At 36.8% G+C, this 22,753-nt stretch overlaps 1 protein-coding gene across 1 annotated transcript in view; it reads right to left on the bottom strand.

Moving 5' to 3' along the window:
* Positions 1 to 13,667: 13,667 nt before the first annotated feature.
* Positions 13,668 to 22,753, bottom strand: part of LOC149211217 (uncharacterized) — a 93,865-nt gene continuing 84,779 nt past the window's right edge. Inside the window, exons 5-6 of the mRNA XM_089396967.1 lie at positions 14,282 to 14,406; positions 13,668 to 14,153 (exon numbers count right to left, since the gene is read on the bottom strand). Of these exons, the coding sequence (XP_089253093.1) occupies positions 14,105 to 14,153; positions 14,282 to 14,406 (174 nt within the window). The 3' untranslated portion in view covers positions 13,668 to 14,104. The remainder of the gene's footprint in view (positions 14,154 to 14,281; positions 14,407 to 22,753) is intronic.

The following is a 22,753-nucleotide window of genomic DNA, read 5'->3' as shown; positions in this document are numbered from 1 at the left end:
TATGCCAAAAGGAGACCGTGCATACAGTTAGGGGGAGCTTGTTATGCTTGATCATTATTGCGGAAGCTATCCGTAAAAGGGTCCATATGAAATCCTTGATGACCTATACTAACAATCATTCTTTGATAGATCATTTCTTAGGAACACTCCATTGAAGAACATGATCTCTTATCTATCCAATGGACTGTTGTTGAAGATGTTTTTCTACTTGATTACTAAGTAGAAATTGGAGCAGCAGAGAAGGCCATCTAATGCTAAAGAAATGGGGCAAAGAACTATGTTGCTATTATTACAAAAGTTGAATATCTCAACTCAGGGATATGATGTGAGAATAGGTAAATCAAGGACAGTAATAGAGGCAACCTTTAAACAAACAGACACATTTGGGAATGGAGCTTGAAGAAAGAGCAATTGGAAGAATCTAGCATAATTGAAGCATTGCAAAAAGTTGTCAACTAGTAGAAAGAATTTAAAAGACAACCAAGGATTAGATATTAAAAAAAAAGGGGAGAATGTTGTGTTGTCGAATATAGCTCAGTAACTTAAGGAGAAACATAGAGATATGAAGGAATCTTGATTTGAAGAAAGATAGCGAGAATAACAATTTCAATGGCATTTTCTCTTGATTCGAACTGTGAAGGCCTCTTAATTCTAACTATAGAGACAACAGAATACAGTGTAAAAGCATAAAAAAATTGGACTTGGAAATTTGGTGTATGACTATTTGGAGTTTGTTTTGAAGCATTGAAGTGGAGCATATTTAAGCATTGTTGAAAGCATTATGAAGAAGTTCTGAGACATGAAGAGGGGATAATATGCTATTTGATGATGAGGCAGAAATCCTTTTATCTTGAGTAAAAAGAAGAGCACTATGACAGGGGGAGTAACATACCCATGAAGATCTACTATTCATGAAGAAGAGTAGCCGCTTGACAGGGGGGTTCCTTGTGCACTCCTTTGCCATTGATGTCAAAGGGGGAGAGAAGAAGAATATTGCCACCAATGACAAAGGGGGAGATTGTTGATCTAGATTGTCATCGATGTCAATATGGAAATATTTTGGATAGTCAATAATGATGTGAAGCCAAGGAGAAGCAGATCCATAAAGTAACAGGAGCAAGAAGCCAAGGACAAAAGCCATTGGAAGTCAAGAACGGGAGTTATCAAAGAAGAGCTATCGGAAGTCAAAGGAAGACCTATCGGAGCAAGAGAAGCATATCAGAAGTAAGAGAGCAGTTTATTGGAGCATATCACATATGCCCAAAGGTAAGTGCTAAAGGGAAGAACAATGAAACTTATCGCATATACCCAAGACTAAGTGCTAACGGAAGAAAATAGTGAAATTGGAGGAGCTTTGCGGACCCAACGGTTCTATCACAATACGCCTCTATTGAAATATCACATCCACCGCACCATGAGTCTTTAAGCCTTGTTGTTACACTCAAACCCCCGATTGCAATATAATGGAGTCAAGAAATGAACGGCGAAGATCAAACCCAAGTGCTTGCGGAAGAAGAATGGCGGAGGAATAGATCTAGATCATCAGATCGACAGATCTGTTAGATCGATGGTGTTTAGCAACTGGGGAGGTAGGAAAGTACGGATTTCCTTGATCGTGGCTGAAGTCCCGCACTAAATCCTAGTCGTTGATCTCATATTCAACTCTTAGATCACAGTCAACTGCAAGGGTTAAGGCCGTTTTAATCTGTGTGCCAGTCGAAGTCCCACAAACCATAGATTGTGATATTATATGCAGACTTGATCAGTGTATGGTAACATCCCTAATGTAATATCACGTCCGCCTATCGGAACTTTCATACAGCAAGACTTAAAGGGATGTTACGTTAAAGCCCCTGATTGCAATATGTAACACGGACCCGATAGCCCCATTACAATACGTCTTAATATGACATCGCATCCGCCACATCGCAAGCCTCTTTAAAGTCTTGCCACATTGAAATCCATCGATTGCGATATGTACTGCGGACCCGATCATTTTATGGTAACAACTCTATTGAAATATCGCATCTAGTGCATTGCAAGCTTTAAAGCCTTATCACGTTGAAACCCTGATTGTGATAGTATGCAAACCTGCTGCACCATTATAATACGTCCTAAATAAATATCTCATCTGTCGCATATCGCAAGTCTTGAAGAGATGTAACGATGGAAAACTGTTGATTGCGATAGAATTGTGGACCCGACGGATTTATTAAAAATTGTTTAATATCACATTGCATCCGCTCATTTGGAAATAGGGGCATCAGCAATGTTATATCGTGAAGCCAAAGGGTTGCGATTGCGGGAGTTTTATGAAGTTGTGATTGTGATTTAAGCAATGACGTGGCATGTGGGACTGCCAGACATCTATTATAATATGAAATCCTCCGTAAATAAAACAAGTTTATGAGTAATTGGATGAATATCCATAAGTCGACCTCTCCTTCCAAATGGACGTGTCCTTTGGTCATTGGTGAAACTCATATATATACAAGTTGAAATGCTTCACTTCAGGTAATGGATTTCGGGCATCTATCATAGAGAATAAAGAAGTTCACAACTCATGAACTTGAAGAGACAGAGGAAGTCGAAGATTGAGAAGTCGAAAGATCGAGAAGCCAAAGGTCTAGTAGACGATGAAGGTACAAAAGAAGCCAAAGATCAAGTGAGAAAGAAGTAATCCATAGGTCCAACAGGACAGAAGGAAGCCAAAGGTCCAACAAGACAGAAGGAAGTCGAAGGTCCAGCAAGATAGAAGGAAGCCGAAGGTCCAGCAAGACAGAAGGAAGTCGAAGGTCCAGCAAGATAGAAGGAAGCCGAAGGTCCAGCAAGACAGAAGGAATCCGAAGATCCAACAGGACAGAAGGAAGCCAAAGGTCCAGTAGGATAGGAGGAAGTTGAAGGACAAAGCAATTCTATTGATTGGGTTAATCTTTGAAAGGCTCAGACCTGTGATAAATTAATCTATGGAAGAAGTACAAAACGCAATTTGAAGAACAGTTCTATGAAAGGAAATAAAGTTTCATCTGTCATCGTTTGAAGGGAGCAGTAGACAGCACCAACATTGAAGTGTTTGTGAGTTTGTTTCTCGAAAGTAAGATATCGGGACAGTAAGAGGTAACTTCACAGACTTTGTGTGCGCAGTATGAAGAGTTTTGAAGACTCCTTCATATGAAGACAGGTTTTCATTAAGGATGTAGCATGGAGACTACAGTGAAGTTGTAGATTGATAGGACTCAGTGAAGATGATTTTGGGAGCAGAGAATTACTACCAAACATATCTTGACAAGATAGGGTTAGAGCCCTTGGGGTTGGTGCCTCAGAATTGGAAGGATTGGTATCCTTGGAGTTGGTGCTCCTAAATCCAAGGTTGGTGCCTTGACAAGATAGGTTCGAAGCCCTTGGGGTTGGTGCCTCAAAATTGGAAGGATTGGTGTCCTTGGAGTTGGTGCTCCTAAATACAAGGTTGGTGCCTTGAGAAGATAGGGTTGGTGCCCTAGAGGTTAGAGCCTCACGAAAGACCAAGTTGGTGCTTGGCAACAGGTTGGAGCCTTATATATATTGTACCTGATTTATTGTAAATACTATATTAATAAAAATCATTTACTCCTATTGTTCATTTTGTGTTCTAAATATAAATGATTTAACTGGTAAAAATAAAAATTGAAAAGGAATACTGATTCACCCCCCCCCCCCCCCTCAGTATTTCCAACAATTTGGAGGGTAAGAATGGTGAGATGAAGTTTTGGAAGGGTGTATGAAAGTTGTGGAAAGTGTGGAGAAGGTGATCATCACCCTTAACCAAGCATAGTACTTCAAGAAGGTCGGATTTGGGCTAAGATGGCTTGCTCATGGTGACTGAAAAACAGAGGTTTAGAACATGGGTTGGCATGCATCAACAGAAGGTGGAGAAGACCTAAATGGAGTTGGTGAAAGGGGTCCTTTCCTGTAGATCAACAACCCTGCAATAACACCTACACATGTTTCTCTTTTCATTTACAAATTATTACATGTCAATGTGGAAAAGATTAATTGAATTTGGAAAAGCTTATCTAACTAATGCTAAGAACTTGATCCATGAAATGAACTACCTTCTAAGCTACAGCAATCATGAGAAGCAAAATAAAAAATGTAAATATTTCCAAGAAATCATAAACAACTATCTAACTAATGCTAAAACTTGATTTATGCAATGAACATGAAATCACACTTTGTTTTTGGGTTGTGAGAGTGGGGTCCTTTAATCATGATCCCATGAGGGAGATGATATAGGCGTCACTATCACTAGATTTTTGACGTATTTTACTCTACTACACTGAAACAACTAATATACCCTCTAAGCTAATGGAAGCATGAGTAAGCAACAACTTAATCAATCTTCTAAGCTAAAAGAAACATGAATAAACTTCAGCAATTAATCAACATTCTAGCCTAAGAATATAGACACAAGAGAAGAACTTTTGTTGCTAGGTTTGGGACCTAACCCAAGAGCTTCAGACCTCTAAGTCAACTCAATGTTGGATCAAAACAGAACTTCTCATTATCATTCAAAAAGTGTCAAATACATCAAAAAATAACAGTCAAATGTGCTTCATCTTAATGACCTCTTGGATACAATAAAACTTCGAATCCTAATGAGTCCCATAGCTTGTTTATTTATACAAAGGGGAGCTACCAATAGATCCCTAGAAAATAGGGATATTTGACACCCTGACTCAAGAATAGGTGAATCTAACTCTTTCTTGACTTGCACTGGCTCGGTTACCAATGAACTCAGTCTGTTTGATTGCCAATGACATCAAGTTGATGAGATAGAATGGGGGATATTCGACTTATTTGAGGAGTTAAGGAGGTGGACCACCTCCTAGAATATCTCTTTTCTTCTTTACTATGAGTTCCTGCACTCAAATCAACTCCAAATTTCTCCAATTCCTGCATTTAACACACATTAGGTGACATGACATAGTAACACATCTTTACTCCTCACACTAAGCATAATATAACAAAAAAAAATTATAAATGTGAGAAAAAGATAATTTAATAAGCTGGAGGATGGCATTGTAACCCATATAATATACCTATTTATGAGCCGCATCAAGTACCATGATGAAGACGGCATCGTCCTGATTCTAACGTTGTTGACGATTTTCTGAAAGGAGGTCTTGAGCTCCTAAACGGGCCATCAGAAGGTGACAGAGAGGACCTCGGCGCTAGATGTATTTTTTATGTATGCATGTATCAGGGGAAGTACCCATTATGACGATGCTCCCCTTTTGATGACTCTTTTTCCCCGGCATGGGCCAACAAATGTATTTTTGTACACTTTATATATATATATATATAGTTTTTCGGCTCTCCATAAGGTGTCATATATGATATTCTTTTATACATGTGATGTATTTATTGCATTTATTTGATGGATATGATGCTCATGATTTATGTGTCTCGATGATGGTGCATATGTGATACATGCCAATCTAGGATTTGATTAGAGATATGGTCTACTACATTATTTTGATGCCTTTGTATATGTGAAAATGTGATATGATAAAAACCACGAGCTAACCTTTGTGCATGCAGGTATTTCCGAAAAAGGAAAGGGTTATGCACCCTGAACATTATGTTCAACTGCGATACAAGCTGGGAGTCAAGGAACACATGTAAGTGACTGATACCTAGGTGGGAGGCATCAACCAAGAAGCTTATGAATGCATCGTATTCAGCTTGATTATTGGTGGTTGACCTGATGGAAATCCCATTCTCTTGGAAGGGTGTCAGGTTGGGAGAATATATGGCACAGGATACTGGAGCGAGGTTTTGCAACCACCAAGGCACACCATCAACGAACACAAGGTGATAGGTTGGAGAATGATCCATCTACGACACATGATGAGAAATTCATTTTAGCGTACATTCGTGATGAGGTTATCATCATAAAAATAAGTCATGGTGCATATATTTACATTCTAGGGTTGCTTTGAATGTTAAGGATAGAACGTTTTGAGGTAGAGCTTATTGATGGGATTTTTAAGGAAATTCCCATCAGGGTTTGTTAACATGTATGCTCCTTTGAGGAGACAATGTTTAACAATGTATGGTCTTGTTAACAAGTATGCCCCTTCGAGGAGACAATGTTTAACAATGTATGGTCCATTCCATAATGTTTTGAACTTCCCTGGTCCTAAAGATTCTTTGGCAACATCATAGCAACGGAATAACTCCCCTTATGTAAATGAACGAGGGGTGACATTGCGATCAAAGGAAGATTTAGTCCTATTTTTGTGGTCTTCATTATGCTGGAGATATTCTCGTCGATTTTCATCGACGTGTTCCAGTTGTACTATCCTTTGCTCTAAAGGTGAGGTATCTAAGAGGATTTCAATGGTTGAGTGTAAGGTAGGGATTTCACACCCAATTGGGAGGTCAGATTCTACCCCATATACCAATTAAAATGGTGTGAACCCAGTTGATTCTTTGACGGTTGTGCGGTATGCCCATAAGGCTGAAAAAACCATGTGATGCCAATTGGTTTTGTGGTTGTTCACCATACGTTGTAACATTGTTTTGAGAACTTTGTTGACAACTTCTACCTGGCCGTTGGATTGAGGGTAGTATGGGGAAGCAAACTCATGAGAAAAACCAAGGTGTTGGGATATTTCTTGAAATATCTCATTCTCGAAGTGTTTTCCATGATCTGAGACCAACTCCTTGGGAACACTGAACCGTGTTATGACATGGTTAAAGAAAAATTGTGCAGCAGTTTCTGTGGTGTTATTGTAAGTGGGCATGGCTTCTACCCATTTCATAAATTAGTCGACGACCACCACAATGTACTTATGGATGCATGAAGACTGAGGGTTGCAAGTCATGAAATCTATGCCCCATTTGCAAAAAGGGTATGTTGTAATGACTAGGTTTAGGGGAGTTAGTGGAGCTCGCACCTTTTGAGTGTATCGTTGGCAATGCTCACATTGCTTGACTTCTTAAATACAGTGGTGAAATAGAGTGGGCCAAAAGTAACTGGCACGGATGATCTTTTGGGTCGTGGTCATCCCAAATCTGTGGTCGTTGCATGCTCCACTATGACAGTCATTTAAGACCTGCTCAGCATGCTCTAGAGTAAGACATTAGAGAAGAATAGTGTTGATGCCTCGACAATAGAGGACATCCCCCATAAGAAGGTAATAGGGGGCTTTATGGCGAATGTGCCTTCGATCGTCCCAAGTAAGCTGAGGGTTGAACTTCTGCGTTCGAAGAAAGAGGAGGATGTCGTCGTACCAAGAGTCGTTCGTGTATGTGAGGAACAAATGTTCGTCAAGGAAAGAATCATTAACGGGGGACCCTTGGGACTCTATAGGGAGATCTGTGATGAACTATGCAAGGATAAGAGCCTTCTTGCTTTTGGGGGAAGCAAACTGTTGGTCGAATTCTTGCAGGATAACTACCCATCGAGCATATTTGTGGTTCATAATACAACGAGTGAGAAAATATCTCATGGGGTTAATACTTGTTAATACGGTGGTGGTCAGTAAGATGATATAATGTCGAAGTTTTTGTATTGAGTGTAAAAAGGCTAAGGTTGTCTTTTATGTTGGCTCATACTTCAAGGCAGACCCGAAAAGGTTATTTTTTGAACTCTCAATGATTAAATCATCTTCTCAATGAAATGCTTGATTGCTTAGGGAGAAATTTTTACAGCATAATAATGTTTTGATTCTTCTTGTTATTAGATCTCCTAGAACTTGTATTTATAGAGTTTCTTCGTCACTCCTACTCCCCTTGGTTCATTAATGTGATGGTTCACCTTATAAATGAGATGAGAGCTACCAATTCCTTGCCTTTAAGGATTCTTGGGGCTCAAGGCTTGAATTTGTCATCCAATGATATCAAGATTTGGAGTGTTTCTCAAACAAGTTCACAGCCCAAGGTGTTGACTAGACATTTCCGCGACCGTGCAACGATCGAAGAAACAGTCACGCGATCACTAATTTCCAGTAATGGTGCACCCGCACGGTCCAGTTTTTTAACTTGAACCTTAGGAAAGCTTTTGATTTTTGGTCTTCATGGTGTTTCCAACTGAAAATGTCACCCCTGTATGTGTTGATCATTGACTTTGAGTGTCTCTTAATGTATACAAATGAGTGTACGACTTCCATATGATAACACTAGGCTTCTCTGTATCATTCCAATTTTATCAAATGTCCCCAAAGATACATTCTTATATATATAGAGAGAGAGAGAGTACAGGGGTTGTGCATTATATACACTTTGAGCTTGGTTGTAGGATCAATAGTTGCTAAATAACTCGTATAAAATTCACATCTTAGTTATGTCGTATGAACACGTTTAGTTGTGGATATAGGTAGGGGATGAAAAGTTATTGAACAAAGGGTTAAAGGGTAAAAATGTTTCCCTTTGTAAAAGAAGAGGTCAATGAGATGTAGGTACAACATTGCAAGTATTGCCTAGGGAAATGAAAGTATCCATGCATCAACATTTTTTAACCATTTTCCATCATGAAAGGTTAGTAGACAAGATGAATCCAGTAACCATCATGTGTGCAGTAGAGATGTGAGTGCATAAAAAGCTAAAACATCAATTGCAAATACTTTTTACCACAATATCATCAAGGATAGTCACCAAGACTTCTACTATATTATCATCATTTAATACTAGGTTTATTTCAACTTAGGACAATATCTAAGCAAACCATTGAATAATTATTTTTCAATTTTGAGTTTGGAAAACTATGTGACTGAATATAACTATGATTAATTAAGGCACCAACATCCTCGTAGTGGCTTTGGAGATTTGCACCAATGTCTGCGAAATTGTGGATCGAGAGGTTTATACTCAATTATGGCTTGGGAAATCTACATGGTTCTATTACAATTTTTAACTTAGGATGTATACATTCCTTCTCGTAGAAAACACACGAAATCCTATCATGGTTTTGCAAGTTGACAAACCTTCATTCGCTCCCCCTGCAATTTAGCTTTTACTATAGAGTGTTGAATTTATATACACCAATATAACATAACATGATATAGAGGTTTAGAGGAGGTACTCATGCAACCACAGGCTGAAATAAGATCAGCACCAACCTCTTCCAAATTGGGGTTTGAGATGTTTATACTAACCACTTACAAATTGTGGCTTGAGAAATTGTAACGAACAAGGTTCATATTCATAGCAGAGTATTCAGAATATCTGGGATATAATAATGTTCATCATAGAATGAGTAATATATTTATATAAGAAATATCGAATGTATAGAAGATATGAGATATGTTTACAAATGAGGGCCCTCTTTATATACCTAGGTAGGTGCCCCTTCATAAACAGTCATGTTCTTTTAAGACATGCCCTTTCATAATTAACTACTTATTAATCATTATTTATTATTTATATTATTTATGCATAGTATGTTCATAACATTGTCTTCCCTTTTAGAAAGGTTTTGTCCTCAAAGCTTATTGATGCAAAAGGCTTGATATCTTTTTATGTCTCGTAATGTCTTTTCATCTTTCTCAATTCTCAACTGTCATCTTCGATGATACAAGAAGTATGAACTTCTAAGTGTGGTGCAAAATTGTCGCATTGTACAATGATCTAACCATCCTAAATCAATCTTTTGTGAAACCTTGCAGTTATTAAATACATGGGATGAAATGTTATCATAAGACTAAACTGTGTTGACATCAACATTCTTTGGAACATAAGTCAGTTGTTTCTGCCTTGAGTGACATGGGTAAATTGATTCATTAATATATATGTTATCGTAATTAAGATGTCGATAAGGTGTATTCATAATGTTTTGCTGATTTGCTTTCAAAATTTTGTTTTCTTCATGAATTGGTGTTGCATTATTGATTGCTAAACTTTTGCTAACAAGTATCCCTGAAATTTCTATTGTTTGTACTCCAACATCTAAATATGTTTTTACTTCAATTGGTTTAACATCCTTTTGAGTTGTAATAGTGATTGGATCTATATTTGTTCTTTATTCTCAACTTGCATTTTTACATCTAAAAATTTCGATGCTTTGTAATTTGATTTCCAACGACTTCTTATACTTCTTAAGCTTCATAATATGCGCATAATTTTTCACTATGGTCCTTGAGCCAAGAAATTTCAATTTTGTTAGCGATAATTTTGTCAACTTCAATTTTCATATTTTGCACCAACTTTTGACTTTCTTGAAAAATTACTCTTGAGATATCATGTATATCTTCTGGTGTTATTGAATCTAACTTCAATGTAACATCCTATAGCGTTATTTTTTCTTCCTGTAAGAAAATGTCAAAAACTTTATTTTAAATTTAGAATAAAAGAATCCGAGTTTTTATTTATGGTCAACCCAAAGTAATGTCACCTTGATCGCCTCACAAGGATTGAATATAGAATCGCAATATAAATGTATAATCCTCAAATGTTTAAATGTAAATTGGTCATGTCATATTGTTTTTGTCTCAATGATCTAATTTTGTAATTATACCTGACTTGGAAATTACCAATTAGTTTGTGAATTTAAGATTTCTATTAAAAAAAAAATTAGACGAGAGCAATAAAAATATTAATATCATTTCTTACAAAGAGTCCCTTTAATTCTAAATAATACTAAAGCATAGCTATATGAAGTTTCTAAAAATCTTCCTTTCTCCTCAATTATAAACTCCATTTTAGATTAATCAAAATTCAATTAATCTTGATCCTTTATTTTATTTTTATAACTTGTATTTTATTTTAAAACATTCATACTTTCACTTAAAAACCTAATGTTTTTTCTCACTATAATTATAACTTACGAACCCTTAATTACGTTGAACTCTTTTTTATTTAAACCAATCACTCTTATGACATAATCTAGTTGATTAAGTACTTTTGAAATTATTTTTTAGTGAACTTCAAAACCTTTTTATCTTTTTTACTTTGAGTATAACTTATTTTTAGTTACCCTTTTATTATAACTTAAATTGAAACATGGATTATTTTTTATTTTTTATTTTTTATAAATTAATATTACTCCTTGCTGACGGCGATTAACCACATTTATTTAAAAGAATTATATAATTCTCAAAAATATCCTTCACTATATGATCTTCTCAATATAATATAATTATAACTTAGGAACCCTTAATTACGTTGAACTCTTTTTTATTTAAACTAATCGTTCTTATGACATAATCTAGTTGATTAAGTACTTTTGAAAAAAAAAAAATTAGCGAACTTCAAAACCTTTTTAACCCTTTTACTTTGAGTACAACTTATTTTTAGCTACCTTTTTATTATAACTTAAATTGAAACATGGATTATTTTTTATTAATTTTGAAATATTAAAAAATTAATGTTACTCCTTGCTAACGGCAATTAACCACGTTTACTTAAAGAATTATATAATTCTCACTTAATAAAATATCCTTGACTATATGATTTTATATACATCACTTTATTGTTAGCCCTTCATAGAATTTTTTGTTTTTAATTACTAATCCATCACAATTCCTTCCCATTGTCACGACTTGTAAATAGGGTGGTGGATGTACACTTATTTCCCAGGCCATAGGCTCATTAATCCGATCGAGTTGTATATGCACACCATTAGATTTATACTTGTTTAAATCTAACAGTAGGGCATATACAACCCAACCACATTAATGGGCCTATGGCCTTGAAAATATTGGTTGTGTGGATGTATGGACAGGTAGTACAACAAAAATTATCTAACAGTCGAGCATATACAACCCAACCACATTAATGGGCCTATGGCCTTGAAAATATTGGTTGTGTGGATGTATGGATAGGTAGTACAACAAAAATGACAATATACAGTCATCAAGATGACTAGAGTAGATTGTATGAAATTGCAAAACAAGCAAATCCCATACAACAATAATCATTGTATCACTCATTTTTTAATTCGCCGGTATGTAAACTGTACAGTGGCGACAATGATTAAATGGTACGAATACAAAATATATATGCATTCGCTGCTAATGTTGGCGGTTATACGAAGGCAGTGCAACCTCAGTGGTTAAGCAAATGCAATGGTTGCTACAAGTGGGAGGGGTGGCAGCGGCAACTGATGGGGCACCAGTGAATGCTACAGACAAATGGCGGGCAGGCATAGGCAGTAGTATGGCCGAGGCGGCAAAGGATGATAGCAATGACTACTTTTTCTTATTATTAGTTTAGTTTAGTTTTTAATTATTATTATTTTTTAAATTATATTATTTTAGATGAATGTCTTTCTGGATTAATCACATCACTAGGATTTGGTTAATGTTTCGAACCAACTAATGTGGTTCATCCTCAGAACAAGGTGAAAAAATCAATTGATCTTAAGGATGAACCGCATTAGTTGGTTCGAAACGTCGATCAAATCCTAGTGATGTGATTAATGTGGAAAGACATTTATCTACAATATGGATCACAAAAGTCTTAGATCTAACATTATATTATTTTATTTTATTTTCTATAATCTTATTTCTATATTTTAGTATACATATACATGTATAAAAAAAAAAAATATTTTTTATTTTTCTTAAATGGCCAAGGGCCTGACAGAAAAATGGAGAAAAATTGTGGCAAGCCTCAATTACAACACAACAAACTTGACGAAGCTTTGATGGTCAAAGGGCGACTGAGACTGGCTAATGGCCAGAATCAGAGAACAACTCGTATACCAATGTAACAAACAAGGTTCATACACACAGCGGCATATTTAGAATATCTAAAATATAAGAACGCCCATCATAAGACGAATAATATATTTATATAAGAAATATTTAATGTACAAAAAAATGAGATATGTTTACAAATTGAGATATATTTACAGATGAGGACCCTGATTATATACCTAGGCAAGTGCCCCTTCATGAACAGTCATGTCTTTTTAAGACGCCCTTTCATAATTAATTGCTTGTTAATCATTATTTTTTATTTTATATTTTATATAATTTTGTTCATAACAGAAATCTGCATGTTTCTCTTACAAATTGTAACTTGTGACATCAGCATTGGTTGCTCGTAGAAAACACACTAAATCATATCATGCTTTTACAATAAGTTTATATTTTACTACACATTGTCAATTAGTATGCACCAAAATAGCAAACGCAATATACAGGCTTAGACAAGGCTCGCATGCATCTATAATCTGAAATAAAGAATGCACCACCCTCTGCCAAATTGTGGTCTGAGAGGTTGACCACTTACAAATTGTGGCTTTGGGAAATCTCCACAGTTCTCCTACAAATTGTAACTTTGAAGGGCCACATTGGTTGTTTGTAGAAAACATACTAAAATCATATCATGCTTTCACAAGAAGTTTACATCCCCTCAACCAATCTGACTGCAATTTATGTTTTATAATGGATTGTCAATTAGCCTACACCAAAATACTGGGTCTATTATAAATTATAAATAGTCAAAAATATTCCACTAATTAAACAGTAAATAGCATCCAGCACAAATAATCAAGCATGACAGAAAACAGAACAAACCGAAACTCTTCCAAAACCCAATAGTCATAACTCATTAAGACAAACACCAATAGTGAAGTCAAGTTCCTAATCGTTTAGGATGGGATTGAAATCATGATTCAGAACCAGAATTTGGTAATGTGCAGTGAAAAGCAAGTTTCAGAATATATCAAAGGCATAAAATGACATTGTAATAGTTATCCTCTATATTCAACCCCGCAATGAAAAACTGATTGTTATCTGCTGACAATTAGAACTTGGAATTAGAACTTGCTATCCTTTTAGATGATGACAAAGCTTATACATTGAAACAAAGAAAACTCCAACCTTTTCTAATATAATAGTTTTCCTTTATATTCAACCTCAGGAATAAAAAACAGGTCATTAACAGCGGGGCTTTGTAACTAGAACATGCTAGTTTTTTAGATGACAAAGCTTACATTCAAACAAAGAAAACTCTTCCAACCTCTTCTAATCTAACTAGCACATTCTGTAGTGCAGATAAATGATGGGAGCACGATTACAAATTAATTGTCTGAAAGTTCATCTTCCAGCAAAGTCCCGACATTGATTTGGCAAAAGAAAGACCTTTAGCTTGCCAGCCTTGTAGATGACATTTCTTACACCACACCAGCAGGAAGGCGCACTACAAGTTGACCACCTACAACACTGTCACCATGCTTATCTTTAGATTCGATAAACCAGTTCTATGACAAATTGAAAACTGAAGGCAATATAAAGTTCTGTAAAGATAAAGACTTAGATATCAAAGGATGAATAAAGATTGTAACGACAACCTTTTAACATAGTAGTAACAGAAATCTGCCAATATAAATGTCTGGACGATTTCAGACAAAAGCACCATGGATGGCCATAAGCCATGGCCAAGAGCAGTCAATAAGTAGCCATGGCTATCCAGAACCTGCAGAAAACATTATCCATCAATCAGCTCTTAACTGCCCTCTCCCAGAACAGTAACCAACGCACACCAAGACAGGTCATGTAAGCCTCAAAATCCCCAAGTATATTAGATATGTATTTTCCTAGGATACTAATTATTATAGTACCCCTAGAAGATAGATTTCCAAGTCACATATTAACAATCATGCTTATCCTTGCGTTATTGTAATAAGGCTACATATGTTATATTACCCTATGCCTCTCATCTGTCATGTACTTTTCATTTTCCTGATTAATAAAATTGCCTGAGGACACTTGGTGAATGTTAACATGTTATCATACCTATGGTGATGAGAGGGTCATATGGTGATCAGAAGGATATGGTAATGAGAAAGGCCATGGTAATGAATCACTAAAAAAGAATACCCCAAAGCTCAAGCTTGGATTTCTTCGTCAAACTAAGCAATGTCTTCAACGTGGTATTCCTTTTGTTATTTATATTCGGGAAAATATATTCAATTCTGAAATATTGATTTTTTTTTTTTAAATTACTATTTTAGTCGGGGCTAAATCTGTTGTACTAAAATCTAGAACTACAATCATTGAAAAACTACCATTTTTTGGTAAAATATTTGTAGATCTTAAAGCAACTCTATAACCTATTCCAATCCATTGTAAATCTACAAATATTTTTTAGATCTCAAAGGAAATGTGTGTTTAAGTCAAGAATGTAATTTGGTTGTCTGAACGTGTTACAAATATCCCAATTTTATCGCGATAAAATCTTAAAATCATGATTTTTTGGCCTAGCTGATGTTTGACGATTTTTACAGATATTTTGGTGGTATCCTAAGAAACTGGAGTTGTTGCCTAGGCCCCACGTGTCCCGAATCGGACACGATTCATGGGGACACGTGTCCTCTGGATTGTGTCCCGATTCCAGGACACGTGTCATGAGTTTTGCCCTCTGTGCAGCGATAAAAGTGAGATTTGGCCCATTCTAACTTCACCAAAGTCATTCTCTCTTGTTGTGGGTTTGTTGTGGGTGTGTGAGAGCTAAGAGCAAAGGGTGTGGGAGCATTTTGGAGGCAATTCAAGCAACAGGTAAGTGCATTTTCTCTCTATTTTTTTTGCATTTTTATTACAGCAGTTTGCATGTGCATTTGTTTTACAAATTTGTGCATTTTTTCTTTATTTTTTTACAGCATTCATGGCTCAATCAAGGGCAGCAGGTAAAGGGCAAAGGAAGGGGAAGAATGTCCCCACTAGAGATGACCCCTCTTTCAGTTTCATTAGGGTCTGCAAGTGTTCCCTCTATTGCAAGTGGGGCTGCAACAGCAGCTTCAAATGTTGAGGGAAGACAGCGGTCTCAAGATAACAAATATCCCTTGTGGAAATATGTCACAAAAGAGCAAAGGTCACGTAGCAAGATGAAAGGAGGAGGCAATGTTGCTTGGAAATGCAACTATTGCAAAACTCATTTCATGAGCACATATTACCGTGTGAAAATTCATTTCTTGGCTTTACCAAGTTGTGGAATTGCTGCATGTACATAGGTGTATTTAGCTAAGAGAAAGGAAATGGAAAAAGAGGCCAATGTTGGTATGGCAAAGGTGGCTGTAACATCTTAAACAAACAAAAATGAACACCCCCTTCCATTCTTGAGAAAAAGCCGCAACAAATTTCCATTTGAGAGTTCTGGTACTCTCAAATGGACACTTGGTCCAATGGACAAGATTTTTCAGAGAGAGAAATGGGAAGAGCTTGATCTCACCATTGCATTTTTTTCCTATCGGAACTTCATATCTTTTAATGTTACACGCTCACCTTTATTTATTGAGATGTGTCGAGCTCTAACTCAATGGGCTCCATCGGGGTATGTGCCTCATGGGTCAGAGAAGCTTAGAACCACATTGTTGACGAAGGCAAAAAAAGAGATGGGCAAAATGTTTGAGCCTATTAAATCAGCATGGCCAACAGCTGGGGTTAAAAAAAAATTATGGATGGACAAATCCAACACGCCACCCACTCATAAACTTAATGGTGTCTTCATTGAATGGTCCAGTTTTCTTGCAATCAGTGGATGCACTTGGACAATACAAGGATGCACAATATATGGGTGAATTGTTTATTAAAGTTATTGAAGATGTAGGTGTTGATTCTTGTGTGCAAATCATTACAAATAATGCACCTGTTTGCAAGGCTGCTGACATGCTTGTGGAAGCTAAATATCCACAAGTATTTTGGACACCTTGCAATATATGGGTGAGTTGTTTATTCAAGTGATTGAAGATGTGGGTGTTGATTCTTTTGTGCAAATCATTACAGATAATGCACCTATTTGCAAGGTTGCTGGCATGATTGTGGAAGCTAAATATCCACAAGTATTTTGGACACCTTGCATTGTCCATTCTTTGAATTTAGCACTTAAATCTATTGCTTCTAATGTGCTTTGGATTGGAAGCATTATTGAGGATGCACGGCATATCCGCAAATTTGTACAAAATCATACAAATGCCCTCACTATCTACAAGGAGTACACCAATCTATCATTGTTGAAGATTGTGGATACATGGTTTTCCTCTTCATTAATCATGTTGAAGAGGTTGAGGGAGGTCAAGACCGCTCTTGGGGCCATGGTTATTTCAGATTTTTGGTCTTTTTGGAGAAAGACAAATCAAGCAACCTCAAAAAGAGTGAAGGACACAGTGTTAGATGATGCTTGGTGGGAGAGGGTAGATCTACTTATTCAGATCATGGACCCTATCATTTCTTTGCTTTGATTTGCAAATACAGACCAACCCATCCTAGGGGAGATTTATGAGGGATGAGATTCCATGATTGAGTCTGTGACGAGCATTATTTTACAGAGTGAGTGCCTCGAGTATGAGACATCATCAGAGGCCTTCTTCACCACCATACAAGATATTCTTGCGATCAGATGCGACAAGAATTGCACACCTTTACATTGTTCAGCTCACTCATTGAACCCAAAATACTACAGCCATGAGTGGTTGAATGGTGGACCTTCCCGCAAATTCCCTCCTCACATGGATGGGGAAATTTCACAGGGGAGGAAAGATGCATTGAGGCGGATTTTTCAGGATAGAGCATCCCTTGATGAGGTGGAGGATGCATTTGCAGAGTTTTCCACTGGCACTAGGCGATTTGCAGGATATGATGTGATTAGAGACAGGGGGGCTAAGAAGCCCTATTCTTGGTGGGCAACTCATGGGGCAACAAACCCTCCTCTACAACAGTTATTCATGAGGCTCCTTTCTCAAGTGACTTCATCCTCTTGTTGCGAAAGGAATTGGAGCACGTATGAGAATTTGTATAGTGTTAAGAGGAGCAAGCTTGAGCAGTCCAGAGCATAGATAATGGTGTATGTGCACACCAAACTTCATCTTATTTACAGGCAGAGGGATGAGTGGTTGAAGGGAAAGACAAAGATGTGGGATGTCTTTCCTGATGATATGGGTTTGGACAGCAATGTTGAGTTGGCATTGGCCAACTTGGATCTTAATGAGCCAATGTTAGAGCCTGTCACTTTTAATGCTGATGATATTATAGAGGGATCATCCTCCACACCATCAGATGCAGAGATGACACTAGATACAGAGGAGGAGGATGCAACAGAGTAGACCAGTGGTGACCATGATAATGAGTACAATGATGAGGATTGATGACTCATGAGCTACATACTGCCTTGAGGCTTGTAGTCGTTTTGTATTTGCTATTTCTATTTGCCGTTGGCATTGCTACTACCTATGTAACACATTTTGATTTTGATGACTTTATGAGAAAACTACAGTATCTTGTCTTTATCCTATTGGATCATTGATGAGCTACCTACTGCCTTGAGGCTTGTAGTTGTTTTGTATTTGCTATTTCTATTTGCCATTGGCATTGCTACTACCTATGTAACACATTTTGATTTTGATGACTTAATGAGAAAACTACAGTATCTTGTCTTTATCCTATTGGATCATTGATGAATATGTATTATATCATTTATGTCACAATTGTATTTGTATGCATAATGTTACTTTGTACAATGTAAAACTTACATCTAGATGAAGATCTATGTTCGAATCAATGAATTTGTATCATGAATGAGAATTTGTGTATGAAATATCTAATTTTAAATATATATATATATAATGTGTCCCAATGTGTCTTGTTTCGGGGGGTCAACATGTCCGTGTCCGATGCTCGAATCCTCATGTCCTTCGTGTCCCCGTGTCAGGTGACGTAGGTGGTATCTTTGCCAATTTTTACCGATATTTTCCCCATTTTTACAATATTTTGGTTTTGTAGACCCATGTCGATTTTAGCCCAATACCGATGTTTGCAGTATTGGTCTGAACAATTCAGTGTTCCATGGGGACGCGTCCCCCAGGGTCGGATGCACGCACCCCTCGCACCCCACACACCCGGGACGAGGGGACGTTTGGGGAAATGTTTCCACACGTCCCCCTTTTGGGGAGACGCAGGGAGACGTCGGGGGGACGTTTCCCCAGTGTGGGGGACGCGACTCCCCAAAAGGGGGACGCTTGGACGTCCCCCCTCAAAATGGTCTATGTGTCCCCCCTTAAAATTGCTTGTAAATAATGATTTATGACAGGGAAAACCTAGTGTTTGACCATATTTCCCTACTAATGCTATGCAATTCATGGTAATGTTAAATTCTTAAAGTAAAAGTGACATTCTCCTTTATTTTTCATTTTCATCCTTTTACTTAAATTTTTAACATTACCATGAAATGACTCAGGATGTTTGAGAGTGGTTCTAACCTCATTGGGTTTCATATGGAGAAAATAGAATTTTAGATCTCACTCAAAATCCAGTAGACTTAATAGTTTTTCAGGAATTCAGGATTTGATGGATTGCAATGTTTCCATTGCATTTTCTCATGTACAAGGGTATGGAATTAGTCTTTAAACAAGAGCACCAAGCCCTCTATGTACTTTAGAGTGACTTTTAGACTCGTCACTCCATTATTTTTTAGTTTTAGTTATATCAATTTAATATTTCAGTCTTTAGAATTCAGTATCTATTATAGTCTATTTTGCTTAGTACTAATCAGATTCTAGAATGATAAATGATGAATTTTAATTTTAAATCAATTTATAATCTAGAATGATGAATTTAATTTTTAAATCAATGTAGATTCTAGAATGGTGAATAATGAATAATGAATATGCATCAGAGTATTTCATTATTGAATTTCGTGGTTTATGGATGAATCATGTATGTATTAGTAAGAATGATGAGTATGGATCAATGTATTTCATTATTTAATTCAATTATGTATATATCATTCTATTTATGCTTTCATTATTGAATATGAATTTGAAATATATATATATATATATTAAAAAGGAAAAAAAATTATATACCCCGACGTCCCCCGTCCCCCCTAAATTTCAATAAAATTTGAGGGTACTCCCACACGTCCCCCTTGTGCGTCTCCCCGCACCCACGTCTCCCCGTCCGGGAGTCTTGGTGGAACATTGCAATTCATGCAAAAGGTTTATGACACAGCAGAGGCCTACATATATAGCAGATGATGATCCCAGGAATGAACCTCTAATGGTTTCCACTATCTCTGGATTCAACAACCTCTTTCTTGCCTAATTTCCTAGCACAAGTCAATGACTACCCTAATGTTGAATATTTCAACAGTGTTTATATCTTGCAACCTTATCAAAAAAAATTGAATTTGAATCGAACCTAATTGTTGCCAAACTCAAAACATGTGACTTAGATCCCTTTTGTTTGACACTCTCCATATTTTGATGATTGTGTGCACTTGCTACATGGTTTAGTATTCACACTCGACTCTTTCACAAGCAACTCACCGCGTTTAAATTGGTAAATTTGTTCATAATTTTGACAAATTAGAGGAACCCCAGTACCATAAGTCATGGAGTCTTCATATGCAAAAGCACAATTATCTATAATGAGTTTGTTGATTTCTGAAAACCGGTGTCTAGGTATAAATGGGTCAGAGCTAGATTTACGCTACTGGAATTCTTTAACCAAATAAAGCATATGAGAAACTTAGAAAAACAACAAACAATAGGAAATAAAGCAAATCTCATGAATGCACAATTTTTCTACTCTTCAACATCAGTTCATCATTCAAATAACTTCCAAACTTATAAGAGCTCCCATACTGGGAAAATGGCTCTGAAAAATAAAATAAAATAACCAAAAAAAAACCAGAAAACCTAAATTTCCAGCTCTCGGAAATCTGCCCTGGTTCACATCCATACTGGACCATATGTTCTATGCAGCTTGCAAACTAATGGTTGTCCTCTCCTTCACTGCTACTACAATTCTTCTCCTTGCCCGAAAAATCAAAACGTCCTTTTGATTTTCTCTCTTTCTCAAAATCTTTTTTGAGAAAATAATTGATTGTGTCCTCTCGTTCACTTGGCTTCCTTTTATAGTTTTGAGCTCGGCCAAATCTCTAATCTAAACAGACAAGATTAAATCTAAATCATGAGTCGAGATCAATGGTCCAAAATTCAACTTAAATCACTAGAAGAACCCAAACTTAGCCACTTTATTAACTTAAACTCACTTTATAAAAAGGCATTCACTTTATTAATTAATTAACAAAATGAACTCTTAAGTCTAAGAGTCATTTAACGACGAATGCCACAACTTGGACACTTTTCTTTTGTGGAAATACTTCTCAGAGCTACAATCATCAACACTCCCTCTCAGCGAGGAAGGTATTCTCCACCACTCCAAGCTTATTTCGAAAGAAAACAAATTTTCCTTTCACCAAAGGTTTGGCGAGTATGTTTGCAACCTGCTCATATGTCAGAATACACAGGAGCTTGACTGCTCCCTTCAGGACCCTGTCTCTAATGAAATGGTATATGATCTCGATGTCTTTCAACTCATCATGAAATACTAGATTCTCCAAGAGTTTCGTGCAACTCCAATTGTCACAATGAATCACTATAGGCTCCAACACTTGATCAAACAATCATGTAATCAACTTGTGTAGCCAAACTGCTTCACAACTAGCTAAATTGGTTGTCATGTACTCAGCTTCTACCTAAGTACTATTGAAATATGCTTCCTATTGAACTAGGAAACCACTATGGAACTGTTGCCCACCACCAATGGGTAACCCCATAGGAGAAATTTTCTCCTAGATTTGTCATCAGCCGACAACCAATAGCCCTTGACAGCCACCAGTGTAGCCGAAATATTGTGTTAGTGGATCTCCATTCCCTAAGCTAGTCATATGTCCCATCGCCGATTTGTCGACAGCGTAAGTTTGAATCGAGTGCTTATGCTTGTTTTTCCTTCGCCACATTGGGTATGGATTATTGCGTGACTTGTAAGAAGGAAGGGTTTTGCTTGTAGTCTTGTTCCCTCACCCTAAATGGGGGGTTAATCCTCAACCCTAGTCCTGTGGGATCTCCCCTTTTGGCTTACAGCTTCAAGATGGGCACTATTTGGAAAACCCTGATTTTGGTAGCGCAGTCTCGTTTTCCCATTTCACATTTTCACTCCCCCCCCCCCTGCACATTACATGTCCTATTTCATCGTCTTCCCTCTCTGGGTCCATCAGGCTCTGGTACTCACCCTCCCCTTGTCCACATCTTTGGGTCAGACCTAGAAATGTTGCTCCAGAGGTTGATGCCAGTGTTGCGAAAATCGCGATATTATCGCGATAAAATCCGAAAATTGCAATTTTTTGAGTTTGGCGATATTATCACTCGATTTTTACGTTAAAATTTTTTTCTGAAAAAATCGCGCTCGATTTTTACGTTAAAATTTTTTCTGAAAAAATCGCGATTTTTTGGGAAAAAAAATCTTTTTGGTAAAGATATAAAAAACAAAACAAAATTCTCCTCCGATTTTTTGATGAGGAAGAGGTGACAACCTACCCAGGCTACCCCTGTCACCAGTAGAGTACGTGGTCTACCTCTTGTAGCTACTAGTTCTTCAGCTTCTAGAGCACAGCAGAGTCCACTGCCAACTCCACCGCATCTACATCTAGAGGGGTAGAGGAAATTAGTATTAGACTTTAGTTATTTGGTTCATTTCATAGTATAAGACATTATGACTCGTGATATGAGATACATTATTATATTTTTTGTTGATATTTTGACGCTGAGTTGGAACTCGGGAGTCAGGACTTACTATTCAGGACATGATTCACTGTTATGTGTGATGTAGCACTAGAAATGATATTACACATCTTATATATTAGTTCTTTTATCATATTTATGAATGTATTTATTTTATGTTGTAAATGCTTTAGATATTAAAAAAAATTGAAAAAAAATGAATATTTTTGTATGTTATGATTTTTTCCCGATTTTTACGATTTTTTC

This window comes from Pinus tabuliformis, chromosome 1_2, assembly GCF_031772625.1.
Source record: "Pinus tabuliformis cultivar Carrire ecotype Pingquan chromosome 1_2, CPIR1, whole genome shotgun sequence".
In the NCBI taxonomy this organism is placed as follows: domain Eukaryota; kingdom Viridiplantae; phylum Streptophyta; class Pinopsida; order Pinales; family Pinaceae; genus Pinus; species Pinus tabuliformis.
Note: the sequence above shows the minus strand (reverse complement) of the source record. Positions and strands in the feature narration are given on the sequence as shown.